This window comes from Leopardus geoffroyi, chromosome B3 (assembly GCF_018350155.1).
Source record: "Leopardus geoffroyi isolate Oge1 chromosome B3, O.geoffroyi_Oge1_pat1.0, whole genome shotgun sequence".
NCBI classification, from domain to species: Eukaryota; Metazoa; Chordata; class Mammalia; order Carnivora; family Felidae; genus Leopardus; species Leopardus geoffroyi.
Genome location: NC_059337.1, coordinates 103,085,728 through 103,110,627, shown reverse-complemented (window position 1 = coordinate 103,110,627; position 24,900 = coordinate 103,085,728). Strand labels below are relative to the sequence as shown.

At 35.3% G+C, this 24,900-nt stretch overlaps 1 protein-coding gene across 10 annotated transcripts in view; it reads right to left on the bottom strand.

Moving 5' to 3' along the window:
* Positions 1-848: 848 nt before the first annotated feature.
* Positions 849-24,900, bottom strand: part of KTN1 (kinectin 1) — a 109,468-nt gene continuing 85,416 nt past the window's right edge. For 4 of the 10 annotated variants that reach the window (XM_045451050.1, XM_045451053.1, XM_045451052.1 and 1 more), the window contains 13 exons: positions 24,753-24,843; positions 22,666-22,752; positions 19,342-19,431; positions 15,410-15,490; positions 14,531-14,620; positions 14,310-14,402; positions 13,099-13,170; positions 12,777-12,860; positions 12,530-12,613; positions 9,825-9,908; positions 8,115-8,207; positions 6,929-7,049; positions 849-1,330 (listed from right to left, as the gene is read on the bottom strand). In XM_045451050.1, coding sequence (XP_045307006.1) covers positions 6,936-7,049; positions 8,115-8,207; positions 9,825-9,908; positions 12,530-12,613; positions 12,777-12,860; positions 13,099-13,170; positions 14,310-14,402; positions 14,531-14,620; positions 15,410-15,490; positions 19,342-19,431; positions 22,666-22,752; positions 24,753-24,843 — 1,063 coding nt within the window. In that variant the 3' untranslated portion in view covers positions 849-1,330; positions 6,929-6,935. The remainder of the gene's footprint in view (positions 1,331-6,928; positions 7,050-8,114; positions 8,208-9,824; positions 9,909-12,529; positions 12,614-12,776; positions 12,861-13,098; positions 13,171-14,309; positions 14,403-14,530; positions 14,621-15,409; positions 15,491-19,341; positions 19,432-22,665; positions 22,753-24,752; positions 24,844-24,900) is intronic. The other 6 variants (XM_045451054.1, XM_045451057.1, XM_045451055.1 and 3 more) reach the window with 3 other exon arrangements.

Genomic DNA, 24,900 nt, shown 5'->3' with positions numbered 1-24,900 from the left:
ATGAAGAAGCAAAGACATATCCAAGAGAAGAGAGTTTTAGGTAAAAGCATTACTGAAAAAGCAAGGAGGCCATAGTATGGCCTAACAGGCACTTTAATACTCGATGGATGGATGGATGGATGGATGGATGGATGGATGGAAGGAAGGAAGGAAGGAAGGAAGGAAAAAAGAAAAAAAGAAAAAAAACCCAAAATCAAAAAACCAAAACAAAAAAACCCTCAATGGCACAAGAGATCTTTCAGTGGTTATTTAGCATCTGTAGGGTCCAGTGCTTTCATAAAATTATTTAATGAATTAAAACTCTCTTCAACAAAAAATAATACATGCAAACTATGTAACATGTGCCTGACAAGACGGAAACTAAAACTTAGTTAGGGAAGTAACAGGAAGTGTAAAAGGAGAGCTCTCCCACCTGAAGCTGCAGTGGTGAGTTTGAGAGCTGTATTCTTGTGCCTCCTCCTTCCCATGCACTGCCGGACACAGTTTACACTGCACACAGCCACAAAGAAGACCCAGAACTCCCCTCAGAGAAGGTGTGTGGACACAGTTTACACTGCACACAGCCACAGAGAAGACCCAGAACTCCCCTCAGAGAAGGTGTGTGGACACAGTTTACACTGCACACAGCCACAGAGAAGACCCAGAACTCCCCTCAGAGAAGGTGTGTGGACACAGTTTACACTGCACACAGCCACAGAGAAGACCCAGAACTCCCCTCAGAGAAGGTGTGTGAACAGTAACACCTATCTTTCCTGTCCAAAAGCTGCAGTTAATAACTGTATTCTAAATCATGTCGATCTGTAGGACTAATGAGATCTGTTACAGCGCAATGAAAATTGGAGCAAGTCTGAATAATAAGCATCCCTTTATTTGCTGACGCCATTACAAAAAACGGATTACATTAGCAACAAAAAAGTGTTTTCTTGAAGTCAGAGGCAGTTACTCCCCAAAATGTTAAGTAAAACAGTGTACAACATCAGTATTAAAATGTTAAATTTTATATTGTCTTTACCACTTTTGATCTTCTGAACAATTTTATTGAGCAAAATAAGATAAAAGATTACATGTTTATTTTATCTTCAGGAATGTAAAGGTCTAATTATTCAAACAGTTTTTATTATAAAACTAAACTCTGAAGGTGTCTACAGAGTTGGCTTTTTTTTTTCTCTCTTTAAATCAGTAGTCTAACAAGGATTAGAAAAGACAAAACTCTGTTCAGTGTTTCTGACAAAGTAGAAAGGGTGAAAACATAAATAAGGCTTTAATTTGGCAAAATATAATACAATGCCTTCTGTTATCCTTGAATGAACAGCTTCCCAGTTGCTTCACTCTGTAAAAGATCAGAAAGAAGAAATTCATTTTAAGACAAGAAACAAAAGGCAATCAGAAGACATTTGTCAAACATCAAAAATATATACTCTATTTGATCTAGCCTGCTCTTTTGACCAGGATCAAAGCAACTATACTAATGGTAATCGAAAACAAGAAAAAAATCTCAGGATTCAGAAGCTTATGAGGTGGATTTAAAAATATATGAGTGAAAACCTCAGACCAAACTGAGAATAATGTAGGGATTTGAAAGTACTATTAGGAACAGATACGGTATGCTTTCACTCATATGTGGATCTTGAGAAACTTAACAGAAGACCATGGGGGAGGGGAAGGGCAAAAACAAAGTTACAAACAGGGAGAGAGGGAGGGAGGCAAACCCTAAGAGACTCTTAAATACAGAGAACAAACTGAAGGTTGACGGGGCGGGGGGTGGGGGGTGCGGGGTGGGGGGAGTGGGTGATGGGCATTGAGGAGGGCACCTGTTGGGATGAGCATTGGGTAGTGTATGGAAGCCAATTTGACAATAAAGTATATTTAAAAAAAGAAAGAAAGAAAGTACTATTAGGAAACTTTTAAAAGAACAACACCGGGAATCCATTTTTATTAGTTTTACTCAAGAAAATATAAAGCTAATAAGGTGAGGCGCACTGGAATTTACAACTCTCCCCCATGAATGAACAAAGTTTCAGGCTGAGATTTTCTGAGGTCATGTGAAGCTTTCCAAGTCAGATAAAATGACTATAAGAAGTGAAACTTTAAAAGCCATTATAGAGACTAAAAAGACTTATCCAAACAAACACAACACATACAATTGTGATTGGTTTGGGAAAAACAGCTAAAAAGGTATCTGTGGTAAAACTGAAAAAATTTGAATATATGGTTTTAATACTGGATGATTTTATAGAACTACTGCTTTTTTGAGGGATTTTTTTGTTTCTTGGTTTTTTTTGTTTTTTTGGATGTGATAATGATACTACTGTGGATTTATAAGAGAATGACTATGTTCTTCAGAGATACATATTGAAGTGCTTTGGGATAAAATGTCATGGTATCTGTAAGTTACTTTCAAATGGTTTGACATCAACAAAATACATGTATACACATAAAGAGATCAAGCAGGTGAAGGATGTATGAGTGTTGCACCATTCTTTCAGCTTTTCTTTTTAAGTTTATTTATATTGAGACAGCGAGCGTGAGCAGGGGACAAGCAGAGAGAGAGAGGGAGAGAGAGAATACCAAGCAGGCTCCACGCTCTTAGCACAGAGCCCCAATGTGGGGCTCAAACTCACGAAGTGTAAGATCATGACCTGAGCCAAAATCAAGAGCCAGACGCTTAACTGAGTCACCCAAGCGCCCCTCAGCTTTTCTTTATGTGTGAATTTTTTCAAAATAAAATGTTGAGGGGAAAAGAATTAGAAAGTTAAAAAGCAAAGTTCTCACTGGTTATCATGTTCTCTAATTGAAAACAAGATTAGTAGGGGATCAGAAAGTCTACCTAGCCCACTGGTACAGGATATCATTAAGTGCTATGCAAACATACCACAGAAAATGAAAACCTGAGCACTGTGATAGCCAGTGTAACACGTAGAAATAAATGCCAGCTTTTACCTGGAACACTAGTCTTTATGCTTCAATACTGTTATAAAAGAACATCTTTCTTTCAGAAACAAGAGACAACTACATCATAAAAAAATCTATTTGTCACACAAGAGTAGGGAATGAACATACATGCAAAACACATACACAAAACTTCCCCTCAATTTTTTCTGGATAACATCGAGAGCCTCTCCAATTCACTACTGACAAACCAAATACCAACTTTAGGAAAAAGTCAGAATTGACTACATGAGCAAGAAGAGGCTGGCAACTAAGGATTAGCCAGATGAAGAGAAAAGAAAGCAGCAACAAAAGGGGTCAGAACACAGAATGCGTGGATTAAAGGAGAAGAAAAGTACTGATTAAGAGCATAGGTGCTGGGCAGAGATCACCTCGACTCAAATCCCAGCTCACCCAGTTACCAGCTGCATGACCTTGGGCAAATTACAGGAACCTCTATGGGTCCGTTGTAAAATGGTAATAATCAATAATGATAATGATAATAATAATACCACCTATCTACCGTCCTAGGTTGTTGTCAAGATTAAATGAATGACCACATGTCAGAAGCCTGCTCATGCTTAGGAGCACACTCATAAAGTGACTGCTTTTAAAATTATCGTCCTACCTCCCCAGGATTCCATACGCTGGTTCCAAGGTAACAGGACCTGAATGTTATGGTCTGAATGTTTGTGTCTCCCAAAATTTATATGTTGAGAGTCTAACTCCCAGTGCAATGGCATTTGGAAGTGAGGCCTTTGGAAGACTCCACCATCATGAATGGGATTAGTGTCCTTCTAAAAGAGATAGAAGAGAGCTCTCTTGCCCCTTCTGCCATGCAAGGACACTGTGAGAAGATGACCGTCTTTAAACCAGGAAGGTCTCACCAGGCACAGAATCTGCTGCAGCCTTGATCTTGGACTCTGCAGCCCCCAGAACCATCAAATATAAATGTTGTTTAAGCCACCCAGTCTATGGGATTTTTGTTATAGCAGCCCAGACTAAGACTCTGGAGTAATAAAATCTTCTGATATGGTCAGATACACACTTTGAATACTGAGAAGCTAGGCAAATATGAAACATAAAGAAAAATAGATATCTGAAAGATAGGTAACAAAAAAAAAGGTATACTATAAAGTACTAGTGTTGCCAGTTCAAAGCTGAAAAAAATGACCTCAACTCATGAAAAAGGGAAGGAATGATAATCTTCTCTTTTGGGGAGGGAGAGAGGGAGGAGGGATAGGAGATGGATAGGAAGACTTCCAAAAGAGAAGAGAAGGCTTAAGGGTTTACAGATTAAGTCTGTAAGATCAATATACCTACCCCTACATGCTAAGTAACATATATTAGGATTTAGAAAACTAAATTACTACATATCATCACCTCTCTCATTTTTGTCTTTCAAACACTGTCTTTGCCTTATCAAAACTGTACAGCATTATTGTGAACAATTCATATGTACTTGTGGTACATATACTAAAAAGAAGTAATTTTCCTGACATCAGATATTAATCTATTATCTACATTTTGATGATTAAGCAAATTAAACTTCCAATTTAATCATCAGGTAGTAGTTTGGATTTTTTTCTCATCATAAGTACTAGTTTTAAGAGAGTTCAACGAGAGGGAGAAAACACTGGGCAAAAATGATGGCTAAAGTTAAAACACTGAGGGCAACATAAGCATTTAAAAAAAATTTTTTTTAATGTTCATTTATTTTGAGGGAGAGAGAGACAGAATGTGAGCGGGGGAGGATCAGAGAAAGAGGGAGACAGAATCTGAAGCAGGCTCCAGGCTCTGAGCTGTCAGCACAGAGCCCGACAGGGAGGGGCTTGAACTCACGAACCGTGAGATCATAACCTGAAGTCGGACGCTCAACCGACTGAGCGACCCAGGCACCCCTGGTAACATAAACATTTAAAGGGCACAAAGAAGAGCTGTGGGAACCAATGGTTGTGTAGGGAAGTGTTATCACTGTCAATGCCGGGTAGAACCTATAGACGACAGAGTTCTCAAGTGCCTGGTGGACGGTGATCTTCATACAATCCATCCTATCCTTCACAATGCACTGCTGATGCTCAACCACCCTTTCACTTGTCAAACCTGGACTTCTGTTCATTAGCTGATAAGAGTTAGCACTCAGGGGAGCTACCTGCCAAACAATAGCTCAGTTTTAGTTGTACTGCCAGGATATATATTTTTTAAAAGTTACTACAATTTCATACCTCAGAGAAAACAAATCTGAAAAATAAAAGTGTTATACTACCATTAATCAGTATTTAGTCTCAAACTTAATATGATGAAGACCAATGTAGAAACAGGTTCACAAGACTTAATATGAGCAAACCATGTGTTTGGGAAGAAAAAGAAATATTAAAGAACACCTCTGAGATGACGGAGAAATGCCACTGACAAGGTTGAAAGACAAGGATAGTAAGTATTCTTGGAATTTTTTAGGCTCTCAAAAATGAAGCCCTTTCCCTATCACACAAAGGCCTATGGACTGACTCCAGCATATTTAGCATATTTCATAACTATTTTCAGTTCTTTATACTGAAAACTATTATGCTTTCTTATACTTTCAGTATTAAAAGAAAGTCCTGTATCAGATCTAGCAATTAGGAAATCACTAATGACCCAGCAAAAAAAGTTTTCACTGGAATGGTATTCTAGACTAGAGGAAGCTGTTAACAGCAAGTAGAGAAGTGCATACTGTGAGAATAGTTTAAGAATATCTGTTAAACAAACAAACAAAATTAAGGTGGTATCCTGAAGGAAGTATGAGGTTAAAATAAGACATCAGAACAGGTTTTTAAGACTGCAGAAGGAACATGTGCAGTAAAGAGAGTAAGGCTGAAAACATGAGAGAATGGGTTTCCCAATGAAACAGGAAGCAGGTTATTTTCCAATTTGGAGAAGGGAGGTAATGTGGCAGAAGTTTATATGCTATGGAGAGATCAGCTTACCAAGGATAAAAGATTAAGGAGTAATTATTTTTGCTGGCAGGTTAAAATAATGAGCTGGGTTTATCTACAAAGTCTTTTAGAGGTAACTGACCTGAAATAGCATTTTAAAGGAGATTTTATGCCAAGACAGGTCAGAAGACAATCGTTCTATAAAAGTGAGATAGATAGACTGCTGCCCCTGTAATCAAAATGGTGACCCGCTCAACTTTTCCAGGACACCTAACCTATCCTGAGGGCAATAAAATTTCATAACATGGTTAGGTTAATGATAGGTTTATTTATCTTCAATTCAGACTCTCACTTCAGGAGTTAAAAACTGGGATTTCTTGGGGCGCCTGGGTGGCTCAGTCAGTTAAAATTCCAACTTCAGCCCAGGTCATGATCTCACAGTTCGTGGGTTTGAGCCCTGCATCGGGCTCTATGAGGATGGCTCAGAGCCTGGAGCCTGCTTTGGATTCTGTGTCTCCCTCTCTCTGCCCCTCCTCCACTCACTCACTCACTCTCAAAAAATGAATAAACATTAAAAAAAAAGGGGGAATTTCTTTACCCTATAAGCAAACATAAGTAAAACTCAGTTTCCAGTTTAAAGAAATTGTGATAATCTGATTTTCAATTCAGCATCTTACCTCAGTAAAAACATTAGTCACTTTATTTTACCAAGTCATTAAAAAAAATCACATAGATCCTGTACCAGAATGAAGATGAGGATAAACTAAAGAAACAGGTGCACACATTATGCAATGAACAAAACCTAGGTAAACAAGTTACAAGAGAGTCTGTTTTATAAGAAGGTCAAAGGTGGCAAAAATAAAAGGATCTTCCCCCTCCAAGCCACAAGACCAAAATATGTAAGAGATGGTAATAAAGCTCCAAGAAACCTAAAGCTATCATCTGGAGGTACAGAGAGTGAGAAAGGGGGAATATTTCCATTAGGGCAACAAGAGCTTCTGTACTCACGGCAAGCATACGCTACAGACACATTCACATACACAGTGTCAATAACCCACAGACAATGACACTTCAGTTATCCTTACCTAATGCCTAGTAGTGTTCTTTCTCCTTTGTGAGCTGTTGGTTTACTGCCTCAAGCAGCTGCTGTAACTGTGTTACAGTCTGATTTAGACTTACAGACATCGTCTCCTTCTCAGAAGACTCCTAAAGAGAAGGGGAAAGTGATGAGAAACTCCAGAATAAGGAAAAGGCATTTGCAACCAAAATAGAAAATATTTTATTGTTGTTTTAAATACAAACATGAAAAATACTGAAAATCACATGAGAATAAATAATAACAAAAACCACATAAATATAGTGTGTGCAAGGGACTTGGGTGGCTCAGTCAGTTAAGTATCCGACAGGCTCAGGTCATGATCTCACGGTTTATGAGATTGAGCCCTACGTTGGGCTCTGTGCTGACAGCTCAGAGCCTGGAGTCTGCTTCAGAATCTGTGTCTTCCTCTCTCTCTCTTTTATGTTCTGTCCCTCCCCCACTCATGCTCTCTCTCTCTCTCTTAAAAATAAACAAACATTAAAAAGGAAATATTGTTTGCTACCTAGGGGTGCAAATAAGGTTGCACCAAAGAAAGCTAGGTTACAAATGTTACTAGGCCAACAAAGGCAACAATCTATACCCTGAATATCAGTTATAAATCCATTTCTCTTTTCAGAAAAAAATTCGCCAGACACCAAAGGAAAGCACATTCATAACAGTAAAAGTTAAGTTCACATATACTGAGCTAGGCACTACTGTAAATGTTACAGACTATTCTAAGTGTTTTATATAGGAACTCATTTATTCCCTTCAACAATCCTACAAGATTGGTACTATTATCACTGCCTTTCACAGATGGGGCAACTAAAGCACAGAGAGGCTAAGGAAAGTTGTCCAAAGCTACTAAGCAGCAGGGTCAGGATTCAAGCCCAGGCAGCAGTCTACCAAAGTCCACACTCTTAAGCAGTATACCATAATACTTGCAACACAAACATTAAAATGAATACAACACCTTATTAAGCTAAAGTGAAAACATACTTAATAAAAACACTGCACTTCAGAGATAAAATATATCATAGAAAAGATGGCTTTCGGTAAGAATTCAACGTAACTGATGGACATACGTTACAAAGACATTTTTTAAGTCAGAGATGGTTCTTGCACACTTTTTATTCTTTATGTGATTTACAAGGTAATTAGCCTAGAGATGTGTGGTTAAAGAAAACGCATACCGTGTCTGGGGAAACATCACTATTCGCAATAACAGTAGTGTCTCCAGCAGCTTTTACTATTTTTGACTGGATAAGATCGAGTGACTGTTGAGCCTGTAAGGAAAACAATATGGTAGCCTTGAAATACTACAATTGATAAACATATGAGAAAAAAAATGAGCGATTTTCTTACATATTCTGTACAAGATTAAATAAAGCTCATGTCAAAATACAGGTACAGCCAATCTATTGTTTTTCTCTCGAAAATGAAAACAGCTTCCTCCCTGACCAGATTATAAAAACACATGCTCACTGCTTATTGTTTGAAAAGTTCAAACGATACAGAAAATGTATAAAGAAATTTAAAAAAGAAATAACCACAGTTGATATTTAGGTTATTATTAGTCTAGATAAGGCATCGGCCAATTCTGGACACAGCCTGTTTTTGTATAGCTCGCAAACTAAGAGTGGTTTTTACATTTTTAAAGCATTGTGTTAAGCACACCAGCAAAAATGAATATGTGAGAGAAACCATATATGCCCCACAAATCCTAAAAAAGTCAGTGGGTTTGCCCAGACTCTCTTGTCCAGATCCCTCTTGTATACATCTTGCGACAGTAGAAAATATGGGCAGAAACTCTCATATAAATGGGATTTTAACATACATGCTGTTTTATACTTGTTTGTTTCACAAAGTATTTTTGTTAACTTTTTATATCAATAAATATTTATGTGCATTTCCAATCAAATGTTGCACAGTATTTCTGTTGTAAGTAACATGGCACATCCTTATCTTCGAGCACCTGTTTAATATCCTTAGTATCTGAGAAACCAAACTGCTAGGCTAAAAGCGCACGTTGTATATTTTGATCAAGGTCAAAAATTAAAAGCACGTATCAAAGTAAATCAGATTGCTCATCCTTGACAATGTATCACGTATCTAAGTTTGAGCTCTGATACAAAACATCCTGAGTTCACATTTTATGTTCTGATAACACTAACACCAATGTAACTTAAAGCTATTCTGAATTCCTAGATTGTGTTTTCCATCACGCTAAACGTACTCTATAGATTCCTAGGCTTCTAGATAACAATTATAAGCTATATCATACAGAACAAATAAAAATATTTCTCTCAACTTTTAAAAAAGTGACATATTTGTTTTGCTAATGACTCCCACAAACACAGACTCTAAAGCAGCTGATATAAGCATATGTAAGCTGCATTACTAAAAATATCTAATAACAATTACAAATAACTTGTTAACCTAATGTAAAAAGAAATGTAATCTTAAAAACTGCCCATTTATATGAGACAAAGAAAGTGTACTTCTACAAAGAAACAAAAGGCACAAATTTCTGAAACATCTTTTAGATCTATAAAAATCTAAAGAAACATACTTTGTAAGCAACTACATAAGCAAATCTCAACAAAACAATAAATGGATGTAACCAAATTTTTAAGAGTAGCTTCACTCAAATTTAAAACTTAATCTATACTTTATAAAGCAAGTACTTATATATATGTGTTGAAATAATGAAGCAAATTAAGAATGGAAAAACAAGCCAAAATTTTTGTTCCAAAAAAGTGACTGTAAAACAGCTTCAATTTATAAACACATTAATATGCAAAAAAAAAAAAAAAAATCTACAATTAGCAGTGTGTTTGCTTAAGATTCAAAGCACAACACAATATGATGATATGGCATCTTCAGGACAGGCCGCATCTTACCTTATGCAAGTCGCCAGCTACCTTCTGTCTTTCACTTTGTTCAGTTCTAAGCTTTGTAAGTGTTTCATTTAACTGTGTCTTTAACTGTAAAAATAAAGGAACACCACAGTTAACTTAATCTGCATCCTTCTTTGATTGTGCTGAGACCTCTAGAAGAATGAATGAGAAAGAATGGGATCGCTAACAGTTATTATGCACAGTGGATTAGCCAATATGCTGCACCAGATGTATAGAAAAGCTAAGCGGCGGAGGTTCCCATCTGTAAAGCTAAATACAAGAAAAGCTATAGAAACAAACTAGAGTTTAGAATAGAAAACTGCAAATGTAAAAACAAAACCATCACATTCCAGTAAAGGGCCTTTAAAAAGTGTTACTAATCACTATTCATTAAGTACATCGTTCATATTTAAATTATTCCGAATTAAAAGGCAAGTAGTCAGAAATTTTACTAATTAGTTTTTTAAGGCTTTCTTGACCTCTCCAGTTAAGAGTCAACTGTGTAATATTTTAAAAGACATTGAACAGAAGATTACAAATACAGTAAAATGAAAACTTAAAAATTTAGAAGTTGATAATCCTTTAAAACATCACTGAAGAGATCAGTGCAAGACCACAATGGCCTAATTATACAAGAGATATCTTAAGATATGTCTCAACAACCACTTTGTCAAATTAGTTGTAAAGTTCCATAAACTCTAGTGTCAGTATATAATGCCTTTTCTCATGATAAATGTTCCAATTAAATATGAATAAGGGAAAGGGATTATACTGACAAAAAAATAACTTTCTTATTAAAGTCATCAGGCAGGTTAACTGACCTTGCCTCGCACCCATTGGCCTAAATTTCCAAACAGTTCCTCAAGACCCATAAAGGGGAAATAGAAGATCCTAACCTTCAAACTGGAGAGAAAATTAGTGAGGGACTTTTCATGTGGAAATTTGATTTTGGGAACTCTATTTAAATACCCAAATGCTTCAGTTTTTGCTCCTTTACCTAACTCTAATTTAGTACATCAGAGAGATTATTCCAAACACACAAAGTATGTACAGGAAAACAAAATTATTTTATCTTAAAATGTGGCAACAGTTATCCTGAGCAAACAAAAAGAAGACTCAAATGAAGATTCAAGGCAAAAATAAGAAACAAATACCATTTAAAATGGTCTCTTAATGGAAGTAGGGAAAAACTACAAAGAGAACATCAGGCCAAATGAAGACTAAACTATAATCCTATGGGCTCACTACTACCCTTGGAGTCAGCTACCAAGGACCAAAGTTAAAAGTAAAATCTTGGGGTGCCTGGGTGGCTCCGTTGGTTGAGCTTCCAACTTCAGTTCCTGTCATGATCTCACAGTTCGTGAGTTCAAGTCCCACATTGGGCTTTCTGCTGTCAGGGCAAGGCCTGCTTCAGATCCTCTGTCTTCCTCTTTCTCTGCCCCTCCCCTGCTCACTCGCTCTCTCTCTCTCTCTCTCAAAAATAAACTTAAAAATAAAATTTTTAAAAAGTAAGATCTCTAACAATAGTAGTTAAACATTTTTTAACAACACATTGTAGGGTAGGGCTTATGGCTTGTAGCTGTGACATAATCTCAGTCCCAATCTGTGCAATATAATAGCATATGTGCAATATAATAGCATATGTATAAAACTAGTCACACACTGAGGTGGAAATGACTTAATTAAAGTAAAATGAAGATAAGTAAAAACCAAAATTTTATTTCAAAACTAAAGGGGAGGGTAGGGGAAGGCTCAAATGTGTACATTTCAAAGAGGCCTACTTTGAAAACTCATTCCCATAAATCACTGCCATAACACAGAAGACCAGCCAAATGAGTGAGTTAAGAAGTTTTCTTTGATATACACAGCAGTATAAGAAAGTTCCAAACCGTGCAGGATTAATTTGGGCTAAGAGGAACTTACAATCTTATAATCTTCCTAGAGTTTATCCAAGTACTTTAAATCTAGTCATGTGCTATAACAATTTTTAAGTCACAGAAAGACATGATTGTTTGAAACATACAACAAGATAGTCCTATTTATCTAACAACTAAGCTTGTCATAATCACTGTAAATTTCCAGAAAATTTAAGAGTGGGAATACAGGGTACTCTATGTTTTATAAGGCATTTAGCTAAACTTAGTTATCTTTAAGTCTATAGATTAGAATTACTATGCTCTAAATGTTATAATAATGATAAAGAATTTTCACAAGCTTTTTGTTATCTATAATCTATAGAAAGACCAGTTAAAATATGGAATGAATTATTGTCCTTGAATGAAGAAGACATATCTTTAACCTTCAATAATCTCCTTCCAGGTTAGAAAATAAGAGGTCCAGTTAAGCATGGTAACTGAGAAAACAATCTTCACAATTCAGCCAATATTTAGCTGTCTGATTCACTTCTTTATTCACTGAAAATAATACTGTCCAAGAAACAGGTTTTATAAAACACAGAAATTTTTTCTGGAGAAGAGTTGCAAGCCCAACATGCTATTGTTAGGAGCTAAGAAAGGAGGGGTCATCTTAGGAGTAAAGAAAAGAAAGATCATCTTAGGAAGTCATCAGAATATGAAGATTATCTTAAACTTACAAAAATGCCAAGCTAAAGAGGTTAGCAAGGAGAAGAAGTCTGGATGGCTTCTCCACATGTCAACACAAGTGTTTTCAGAGCCTACTTGATACCCAGTGGAGAACAAGCTTCTTACCAAATTTAGCTCTTCATTCTGTCTTACTGCTTCAGAATATGAATCATCAAGTTTTTTCTGCAATTCAGTCAACAGATCTTTCAGCTGCAATGAAGTTTAGAGTTTAAGATTGGTCTCCTTATGACATCCCATGTTTTGTATGCTACTCGGAAGCTCCGCCACAAACAACTTCTACGGAAATACTATCACTGTTATAAAACTTCATTTAAATTGAGAAGCAAGGTAGAAAAAGTTCTATTGTAAGTACCTCTCTGACTTCCGTAACATAGGTAGATCGCTCAAGTTCTGCCTTCTCTAGTTCCATTTCCAAATGCTCTCGCTCTCTTCTCAGCTGGCAAAGCAACAAAGAAGGAAAAGTTAACATATTTAAGATCTCCTTTCACGAAGCTCCCCCATAATGAAAAGTTATAACACAAACATAACACTTTATCATCTCAAACACTACCCACGATATTCTTAAAAGCATAACAACTGCATCATTAGATAACAGAAATCTTAAAACATAGATCTTAAGACAACCCTTAATACTAAAAATGAGTCCACAGGTTACAAGTGATGAAATAACATACATTTTCAATATCTTTACTTTCTCTTCTTAATCGCTCTAGCTCTTGTTCTGAAGATGTGAATGACAACTGCATCTGAAATGCGAAACAATCACATGACCACGTAAACCTTGTAGAAGTTTAAGCAGACACTTCAGAGGTTCTGAAATGTATCTCATTTAAAACCATACTGAATTTTAAAAGACCTTAAATATGAGAGTATGACATTTGATCTAACCAGTAGTCAAAACCCACCCCATTTGCATGATATTATATTAAGGCCTAGCTAAAAGTGCTGAATTTTTTTAAAACAATCAACTATTAACTGGCTGTATTTAATCCCCAAATGCATTAACATAGAATACCACTGGCAACCCTAGATTTTGCACAGGTTGGCACCGGAAAACAAGTGATTATTACATATTTTTATTGAAGTATAATTGACATACAATATCCTGTTAGTTTCAGGTGTACATTACAGTGATTCGATTACTTTCATACATTACAAAATGGCCCCCAAAGTCTAGTTACTATCTGTCACCATACAAAGATGACTACCACAGAGATGACACCCTTTACCGCAGCCAAATAAATGGGAGAAAAATTACAGTAACATTCAGATCACATGAAAAGAAGAAGTTTTTCTTGAATACTGTATCATGGATCACATATCAATGCTGTAAAGCTTTTTTAATTTTTTTTTTTTAACGTTTATTTTTGAGACAGAGAGAGAGACAGATAGAGAGAGAGAGAGAGAGAGAGAGCGAGCGAGCATGAATGGAGGAGGGTCAGAGAAAGGGAGACACAGAATCTGAAACAGGCTCCAGGCTCTGAGCTGTCAGCACAGAGCCCAACGCAGGCCTTGAACTCACGGACCGTGAGATCATGACCTGAGCCAAAGTCAGCCGCTTAACCAACTGAGCCACCCAGGAGCCCCAATGTAAAGCTTATTTTGAACCCCAAATTCTTTGCCTTATGTTCAAAGCACTTTACATCCTCTATCACTACTGTCTGGTCGTACACTAAACAAGTGATTCTCAAACTTGGGTGGGCATTAGAATCCATTGTGGGGGTGTTTGAAACACAGACTGCTGTCCCCACAGTTTCATATTCAGAAAACCTCAGGTGGGGCCAAGAAAAAGCATTTCTAACCAGTTTCCACATTACACTGATGCTACTGATCCAGGGCCCACATTCTTCAGAACTACTGCACTATGCTTTTCTTTTGTAAATACCTGTTTAATAGTCTTCTGTGATTCATCGACCTTAACTTTCCATTTGTTTTCTTCTTGCTCCACACTTCTCTGTAGCTTCTGTAAAATTCCTTCCTATGGGCAAAAGAACGGTTGTTTTGAAAAATTCATGTTCTAATGACAAGATCAGTATTTAAGACTCTAAGGAATAAGTTAATAATTTAAAAATAAAACTAAAATGTAGACTAAAAATCATTTCCTACTGTTTCTGCAAGGACGGATTTATATTTTTCACACTCGAGCTGTAACAATGTGTGCATTTCATCAGCTTCTTTCAACTTGTGCTCTAGAACCTACAGAGAATAAAATAAAGAAAAATTCTCTAGTTTTACCAGGAAACTGTGTACTTCAAATTTGTTGCAGTATTTAATGGTGTATTTTGACAAATGATTTCTGACTGCTTTATAGTGAAACAATACATTTCAACCTTCTTAAGTAAAAATAAAGTTCAGTGACCTTTTTGGTCACTCAGTCTTCGCTAATAAAACTCCCTGAGTCTGATTATTATAAAATATATTACACAATTTTATAATAAATAGGCTTATCGCTCTTTAGCAGGATGGTGAAATCAAAGCAGACCCACAAGTGAAGTCAAGTCACAATACCTATGCTACACACACATGGAAAAGAGGATTTTATTCATGCCACTTGAGATACAAAATATCTTCCAAACATTAGCAAAGATAAAGACACATCTAGATTCTGAACACTCTTAATGATGTATTTGGGGATACTTTAGCAAACCAGTCAGTTTCTACCTACCTACCTCAACTGATCTTTACTTTTTAAACAGACTAAAAACAGAGTAAGAGATAGTTAAATATACAGTTTTAGAAGTGATTACAATACGGAGTTAAAAAAACAGCAAACATTAGCTTTGTATATGTACCAAATACAATGAAGACTTGTGGCATTTCTACCAAAATTTATACAAAACGAAATCACTTTCTTACACTTTCTCAAAAGGTCATTATTCTACTCATAATATATACTTTATTGTTCCACGCTCATAAAGGTAAATTCGGATTTACTTCATTTTTCCATGTCAGTTAAAACAGAGATACTTCATTTCTTGAACTAACCTTAACCTCCTCTGAACTTGAAGTTTCAGCCACACATTCTTTTGCCTTCTTTTCAAATCCATGCAGCCATTCACGATAGTTCTGTAAAAAAGAAAAGTCAAAATAAGCAATTTCCAAAAATACCTAAACGAAATAGGGACAAAATTTTAAATAACCAAACTAGAGGACAATGAAAGAAACCACCTCTCTGGAAATTTTGAAGAAAAATAAACTGCTGTGTAAATTGTACCTAACCCAGATTTGAAAATAAACACTAAAAATATACCTAGGTACTACCATCAAAATCAAATCTTATTTACTTTGACCAAGGTTATCGGCAACTGAATTCAGGACTTAGATAGAGATCTAGGCTCACTTAATTCCAGCCTCTACCACTTAAATAGTGCCAGGACAAACAGATTCAATCTTTAAAACAGAGAAAGAATTTTCAAAACTTTTTTCAGATAAACCAGTTCTCAAAAACTAAGTATTCCGAGTTCTCAAACTGAAAGTTCAACGGAAAATACTCAATTCAGAGGATTTCAAACTCCATGAAGATGCTCCAGAGATTCTGAACATACCTCAAAATAAATATGAAGTGTTTTTAAAATCATAATGAGAAGTGATAAGAATACGCATTTACTTGTTTAAAAATAACAAAAACTCTATTTGTGCTAATAGGTTAAATGGATGCAAATCCAGGCATATATTTTGGTTTTAGTAATTACTCTAAATTTTAGAACAAATTGTGTTACATTTTTAATGCTTCTTATCCAAATTTTAAACTCTGGTAAAGAGTATTTGTTAACAAATACCTAAAAAGAAGAAGAAGAGGAAATTTGATTTAAAGTCCTTGGTTTAATTTACTCCAAGAAAAAAGAACACATATGAAATTTCTATTAACTACTCTAATATCAAGCATTACTTCTGTGCTGAAACAGGATTCTCTATACTCTTTCAAATAAGAATTAAAAAAAACAATAAAACCGGATGCTGAGATCACCCCCACAATACAATACCCCACAGTATAAATTAGTCAAGAGTCTCTATTAAAAAAAAAGCACTCTCATGTTATAAATTTGATCCAAGAATAAATGTACTATTAAAATCTTACTTAGCTTCAAATACCAGGATTCAATAAAAGTTAGTCAGCTGAAAAGCTAATTTAGTTGCTTAATGTTTGTAAACATTCCTCTAGGTTATATAGTTTAGATCTCTCCTATAAGGATTTGCTTAGCACAAAAGCAAAAGAAAACAGTAAAAGGATTATACTTCAGGTATACAAGTCCTTTTATACCTGACTATATTGGCTTAAGATTAAATTTAAAGCTGCTTTATTATCTTAAGTTAAATAAATTATCCTATCCTTCATACCTTTAAAAACCTAAAACACTACACTCTAAGAGGTATAGTTAATATATTCCTCAAATATAGACTACATGCAGAAATATTCAACTTTTAACAAGTGGATGAACAAAAGCCAAATATCATCATCCAAGTCTAACGGCGATTTATAAACATTTATAGTGTCAAAAACATTTGGCTATTGAGGGTGGGTAATACCGTTGGTAAGAATAAATCTGTTACATAAAAAAGGATTTTTAATGCTGGTGATCTTACACAACCTTTCAAGGATAGATATTACAAGGGGTGCCTGGGTGGCTCAGTCGGTTAAGTGTCCGACTTTGGCTTAGGTCATCATCTCGCAGTTTGTGGTATCAAGCCCCGCGTCGGGCTCTGTGCTGACAACTCAGAGACTGGAACCTGCTTCGGATTCTATGTCTCTCTCTCTCTCTCTCTCTCTCTGCCCCTTCCCTGCTCACACTCTGTCTCTTTCTCTACCTCTCAAAAATAAACATTAAAAAAATCTAAATTAAAAAAATAGATATTATAAATCATTAACTCTCTTGGCTCATAAAAATACTGTCAAAGAAATCAATCCCCAAATGTTATTTCCATTAAGTAATAAAATTAAAGTGGGAATAAAGAATTAAAAACACATTATGGCCAAAAAGAAAAAATATAAAATAGATGAATAACAACTCCTTCTTCTCGGTTCAAAGTTAAGACCAGCACTAGAACTGACAATGTGTCCATTTGCCTATCCAGTGCAAGTTATCCCATCAGTTAAACCCACAGTGGTAGAGATCTACTAAACTGATCAAACCTGAATGTATCCTCAACAGTTACAAAGGAAACAAAAGAATTGTTGCTTCTCGTACAAGTTCAACTTAGACTGTATGTAGATATAATCTGAGAACAAGAGCTAAACTCAAACTACACATAGAACAGGCCGTTAAGTTTATTTATACCACACCTAGTGCCCACAGAAAGAGCCAAGAGTTCCTTGGAGAAACAGTTGATTCCAAGTTTGAGGTAGAAAATGTTGATATAGCACTGCTATGTCAAAAGGATTGGATAGCCAGCCTAAATAAGTTCCAATGGGCCAAAGAAAGACAAGCAGACATTTATAGACCTCATGACAGAAGTGCACAACACTGCCCATGAAATATTGCCCTACTCCATCCTACGTCCCAAGTATTGAATCTGAATCTAATCAGGCCTCTATGGACCAGCAATTTATGAGATATACAAAGGACAGAGAACACACTGACACTACAAGGGTGGAGTCAGCTAAATCCAGACTAGGAAACTTCATATGAAACCATCAGGTTTAAAAAAAGACAGAGAGAGAGAGAAGGGCTGTTGCTGACATTTAGGAGGGGATCCATGGAATTAAAAAAAAAAAAAAAAAAACCTAAGAGACATCTTAAACCAATTACATATTGACCTTACTTAAGGTCTTGATTAAAACAAACTAAAGTAAGTGGTGGGGCGCCTGGGTGGCTCAGTTGGTTTAGTGTCCGACTTCAGCTCAGGTCATGATCTCATGGTTCATGAGTTTAAGCCCTGCGGTGGGCTCTGTGCTGACAGCTCAGAGTCTGAAGCCTGCTTCAGTTCTGTGTCTTCCTCTCTCTCTCTCTGTCCCTCCTCAGCTCATGCTTGGTCTGTCTCTCTCTCTCAACAATAAATAAACATTAAAAAAAAAAAAAAAAACTAAAGTGGTTATTTCATTAAAATTAAAAATTTATATAACAAATGGAGAAATGTATTGACAAAATGTATGAAATTAAAGATTTTTTTCATGTAATTTTTTTAAAGGAATCCTTATCTTTTAGAAATACATACTAAAATAACTATTGATGAAATGCTCTGATGTTTGATTTCTTTCAAAATAATCTAGAAAGTACAGGAAAGGAGGTAAAACAAGACTGTGTATTGATATATGGAAGGGGGTACATCAGGCTCATTATGCTATTCTACTTTTGAGTGTGTATACAATTTTCCATTAAAATAAAATTTTTTAAAAAAGACCTACAACACCATTTTACAAAACTACATGCACACTCACTTTCTCTGCCTCAAATATTCACTGTAATAATTCTGTGATTCAAAGCAACTTTTCTCATTTAACCTCAAGTAAAGCAAGCTGTTCTGTACTACCTTCAAGCCTTTTGCTTAAAGAAGTTAACAGATGTTGAGTTTTGAAAAGAAAAAAAAAGCCTCAAAGTATTAAACACATTTAATTAGAAAATAAAGTGCTCCTAAAACTAAGAAGCAATCATTTAAAATTAAGCTCTATTTTGAATAAAGCCATTAAAAACATTACTGATTTAGTAAACATTAAGAAATTTTTCTTTCCCAAATATGCTTATGATCCTCTAAATAATATATTACGTAAATTTTGTAGCATAAAACAAAAGTATCAGTTGTATAAAGAGAAATGAGTTTTGAACCAAGTTATTTATCTTACCTACTCAAAAGCACCCTAAGTTAAAAATGGAAAAGATTAAGGAATAGATGTACTTGTGAACCAAGTGCAGAATGCTCATTACAACTTCCTTGAATAATGATAAAGATGACATGTGCAAAGAAATAAAAATCAATCTTACCAAATTAGGAGGAACAGACACCTTTGGAAATAATTTTTTGAGAACTTCTTTAGCTTCTAATTCAACAGCTTCCACATGTTGTTGTCTTTCCTAAAGCAGAAGATGAACCAAATCAAACTTACAAGGTTATAGAATTAAAAAAAAAAAAAAAGTTACAGTCTTTTAAGTTCTAAGGGAGAAAAAAGTCACAGTATTTTAAAAATTCATCTTAATACTGGTAAAAGTTAAAATTTCTCTTTTTAAAATATTAAAATGCTTCTGTAAGAAAAAATCTGCAAAATCTCTAAAGCATCCTAAATAACCATGTCTTATATTAATCAAGCCAAGGCAATATCTGATAATTCCCTTGCCATTAGAAAACAAGTGATTTGCCCCTCAATTTAAAAAATAGAAAAAATAAGAAAACAAAAAATACACTTCCTATAGCTAAAACTTTAAACTACATGTCATAAAAAACAAAACAAAAAAAAAACACTTCCTATAGCTAAAATTTAAACTATACGCAAAAAATATGCATCTGAGCAACACTGAGGCTTATGGTCTAGCAAATCTCTCTACAAAAAAAATGCACTACTGATGGACTATAATAATGATGGGATTAAAATGGCAAATCTCACATTTCCAGCTTCAAGGTCAAGTGAAGTTACTTATGCTAAACAAAGAAAAAAAAAGGCTGTCAAAATTTGATGGGTGGTACATATGGGAAAAAGAGGAAAGAGGAAAAACTCATGGCAATTAATTCACTAATACCAAGCATCAAGAAAACTAATTCTGACACTTGTAGGGACTCTGTCAGCTGTAAATTTAAAGGTATTACAAATGCATGTCTAAATTTGGTGATTTTAAAACCAAGTACAATGGGTATCAATTATTAACTCAAAACCATGGTTTGTCAAAATTAGGGTAACAACTTGATCACAAGCAAAATAAAACTCTAATAATCAAACTACCTCTACCAGATTTTTTAAAAAATGACATCTATAAAAATGCACACCTAAACCAAGCCAAGAAAAAACATTTATGAAGCTGAGGTGACAAGAAGGCAAGCAAGCTAACAACATCTCAACCCTATCTTTCCAACATCATCTAAATGCGACCTTTGAAATCCAGTACTGATTTAAGAGGCATATGCACCAATTTAGAAAACCTAACATGAAAATCTAAAATTACACAATAAAAACTAGAGATTAATCATATTCTCTGCAGACACAAAAAAAACTTTACTCAAGATTAGTGGCAGGGCTTTACTAGATGTTTTAATGGAGTATTTTCAATGATTCGATAAAGTTCACTATTTTTCAGAAATACACCCATCTAACTGCATAAGATACATTCCTTCAAAGAAAATTAACCGCTGATTCAGAATTAATTCACAATTAAGAGGTCATTTTTATCATCTGACCACAGAAGTGGTAGAACGATCACCGAAGAAAAATAGGAAAAGAGGCACTTTTTAGAAAGCTTTCCAAGGTAAAAAGAATCTAAGTAAAAGAAACAAGTGTCAAACTTATAACAAGAGGCAAAAAAAATGAAAAGTTACTTTTGATTTGTACTAATTTTGCTAAAAAGTTTTCATTTGATACAGTAGTTTGGTTGTGGATAGCAATCTCCATTCTACTTTAATGCCTAGAAAAGATCTTATGTTGAAAACTGCTATCTTTATCTAAATGTAATATATACAAAGTATCTTTCATGTGAACTTATCATTGATAGTAGCTCCTCAAGAATACTTACTAATTTAAAGATAAACCTGAAAAAGTAGTATACCATCCTCTCCTACATTTTAGGTAAGATTATTACTTATTTGTATCATCTAAAACACTAAAGGAATTCTTGTACATATTTCTTTCTCCTCCAACCTAACTTGTGGTTCTGAGTCAATCAACATCACTTTACACCTAGGCTACCTGAAAAACAGTCTAAATTCCATTAAAATAGAGGAAGACTGCAATTTCTATTCTCTGTAGAACACTGGCTATGTAAGAAAACATCATGCACTTGGTGATAAGTTTGAAACAAGGATAAAGTTTTATACTCCTCACCAATCACAGGATGAAACATGGATAAATTCTAGTTCTCTTTTGTAAACAATATACAAGAATGCCTATGACAGTGGCCCATAATTTGTTGCAGGAATGGCATAATAAGTAATTAGCACTTCCCAGAAACCCAGTCTCATTAACAAAATAGAAGCTAAAAGGCAGGTGTTAACAGTGAAAAATAAGTAAAGAGAAACCCCGCCCCTCCCCCCCCCCCCCCCCCCCACTGCTAACGGAACTGACTGCAACTATGCTCAAAAAAAAAAAAAAAAAAAGTCCTACCTGGCCTAGATTTCTCCAGTCCCAGTGTCTGCCAGCTATCTCAAATTTAGGTTTTAGTGAAAATTAAGCCCAGGTGAGTAGGTATAGAAATACAAATCTATTACACTACAGGAAAAATAAAAGATTCCCTCAGTCCACAAAATAATTCCAGAATGATGAACTGAATCACATAATTAACTTTATTAGCCCATGTACAAAATTCAATACTCCTGTTCCACATTTATCCTTGGTAGGAATTTTCAAAATGCCTGACTAAACTGGCACATTTGTCTCAATCATTAAAAACAACTCTTCTCCATTACATTTCATTAGAATCTTCCAAACCATCCAACAACTTAAACTCAGGAAGAATATCCTTTACCATTGTGAAGACAGAGGGAGCTGTATGTTTCAGGAGTACTTTACATACTCCAGTCAGGAGAATAATCCCTTCTATTAATATTCCACACTATACATAACACATGCCTCATTACTGTCCAGCCACTTCAAAACCTTAAGTTTAATTTTAATTTCATCTCCTCTAAGGAACAACCCAGCCAGAATTGATCGCTTCCCTGTACTTAACACTTTGATCATTTTCTACCCTGTGTGAGTCCTCTTGGTGTGCCCCAAAGAACCCAGCAGATTTCATGTACATCTATGTATTCAAATGTGTTTAATTCAGTTAGATTTTGAGGGGGTCAGGGTTTTTTCCGAGGCTCTTAACCATCCCCCAAGGCATACAGTGACAAGGGCTTACATGGGTAGCATAGGTCTCCTGAGACTCTACAGCTTAAAGCAGTAATCACCAAAGCTCAATCAGGTAATCACAACAAACCACATGCCCAAAATTAAAGCTTTGAAGAGTAGATGAAAAAAAGCAGAGATGACAGAGATGATAATGTGGATGATAAGGAGATTTTATATTTAAATTGCAGTAAAATTAAATGCTTTAGTCTGATTTTAAGACAAGCTGCAGATTTTCTCTGTTCGGTGGATTGTTTCTAGGAGTTAGCATTACAACCTTGGAAGTCTTGTTCACTTTGTCCTGCAGCATTTTTTCAGTTGATGCCAATGCTTCCATTGCTTCCCAGTTTTTCTCCCGAAGGTCCTAATCATTTTTAGAAAGAATGATTTCAGTTTATCCATTATTGAAAGATTTTTGCTTTTTACTTCATCAGTATTTTGCACTGCATTTAAATGCTGGTTACTGCAAAATTATTTCAATGGGAAATATGTATATTAGCAAAAAAATAAAAAGCAATGTTTAGAAGTCTGAATGAGAAAATAAAGATGCCCACTTCCCATGTTTTAGTATACACACCAAATATGCCAGCTGTAGAGTAATTACTATGCATGTGTGACAAAGAAGAAAGCATTCAAAAGTAAACACACAAACCAAGATAAAAATGATTTCAGGTACATCAAATATTAGGGGATTAAGGACAGAAAATACACAAGTATTGCAAAAAGCTTTACATTGTGGCTTTTAAACGAGGCCCATTATCACTCGGACTTTCCACTGTGGCATAACTTTCCCCTCTAAATAGGTTTTATCAAATCAACGCATGTTGAGTCTACCTAAGAATAACATAGTCACTGCACTTGCACACGTGTATGCCACAAAGCAACCTGACATGAGTGTATGAGCTACCTGATCGAGGCTGAAAATGGGGAGGCTAGAAAGCTATAAAACCACATTCTCTTGGAAGAGAAACAGAAGTCATTGGAAACTGAGCTCTGAAAGATCTATTTTAACAGCATTTCATTAGCAAATAGAAGTACGTACAATCTGCTATATTTCAGTCTTTCTTCAGATTCAGAAATCTAAACATTAAAAACAAAAAGCCAATAATCACCATTTACTGAATGCTTACTTATGTGCCCAACACTGAACTTGGTGCTTCATGTAAATTCTCATTAATCCTCATAACATTTTATAGATGGGGAAACCACAGCTGGGGTCATTTCAGAAATTTGGCAAAGTGCACACAGCCAGTGAAGTGGCTGAGCGGGAATGGACTGACGCCGCAATCTGCTGGCCTCCAGTGTCCGGGCACTTCTCACACACTTCCATGCCTGCAGCGATGCTGCTGCATTACACTGGTATTACTACGTCCTCCCTGCCTCAGAATCCGGACGATAAAAGACAGTTAAGATGTTAACAATATATTGGCAAATTCAAATATATTGGTTTTGTGGCCAAGCAATGCTGTTAGTAATGTTACACAGACACACAAAGGGCAATTCACATACCTAATTTTGACAAACTCTGGGGTGCAAGTACATGTCAACTAATGTTAAATTAACAAATTAATGCAGACTTTGAAAAATTAAACTTCCACTGGAAAACACATATCAATTTCCCATCAATATCCCCTTAGAGATTTCAGGAACATTTTTAACCTTGCTCAAGTCTTAGCAAGCATACTTTTGTGTGCAAAAATTCCTTCTCTAGCAAGAAATGGTTGGATTCTACTTACAGGTATCACCTTCTGGTCAGAATTTTTTAAGAATCACCTAAATCACTGTCTATTCAGTAAAAGTATTAAGATTTGTATTTCTTAGGGCACTATCCTCTTCCACTATACTGTAAATGTATTCAGGTTCTGAGGCCTCTAACATGCTTCGTTACCAAAATTTGAACCACCTCTCAGTTAAAAAAAGGGAGGTTCCAGAAGGCTCCGAAAGACATAATTACTGAAAATATTGAGTTTCAGTACTGGCTTACTTTCAGTTTACAAAAAGCCTAGCCTAGTCAAATTTTAAAAAAATACAATGGATTTTAAAATATTGAGACGAAAGAATTTTTTCAAATAAAAGTTCAACCAAAAGTCAATTGCATTTTAATAAAAAAATTAAAATCTGAAGCTGTAATATAGTTTCAATACTTAAAATTATAATCAGAAATATACAAATTAGTCATTTCATTTATTTATTAAAATATGTTCTCTAATAAAATGATTAATAATCCTCCCAAATAAGGTACACACAAAACAGCACAAAGATTAAGAAAAAATCTACATTAAAAGTAAATTAAAAAAATTCTGAATCATGGTATTTCAGTGAAATAATAAAAAGGAAAGTTTTATTCTGACAAGATTTGCTTACATTGTTTTTCTTCCTCTGGTGTTCAACAGCCTCCTTCAAAGAATCTAACTCATTCTGAAGACCAGTTATTTCTTGCTCTCTTTCTGAAATTCTAAACCAAAACATGAATACACATAGCAACATTTTAGGCAGTGAACATGGTATTTAC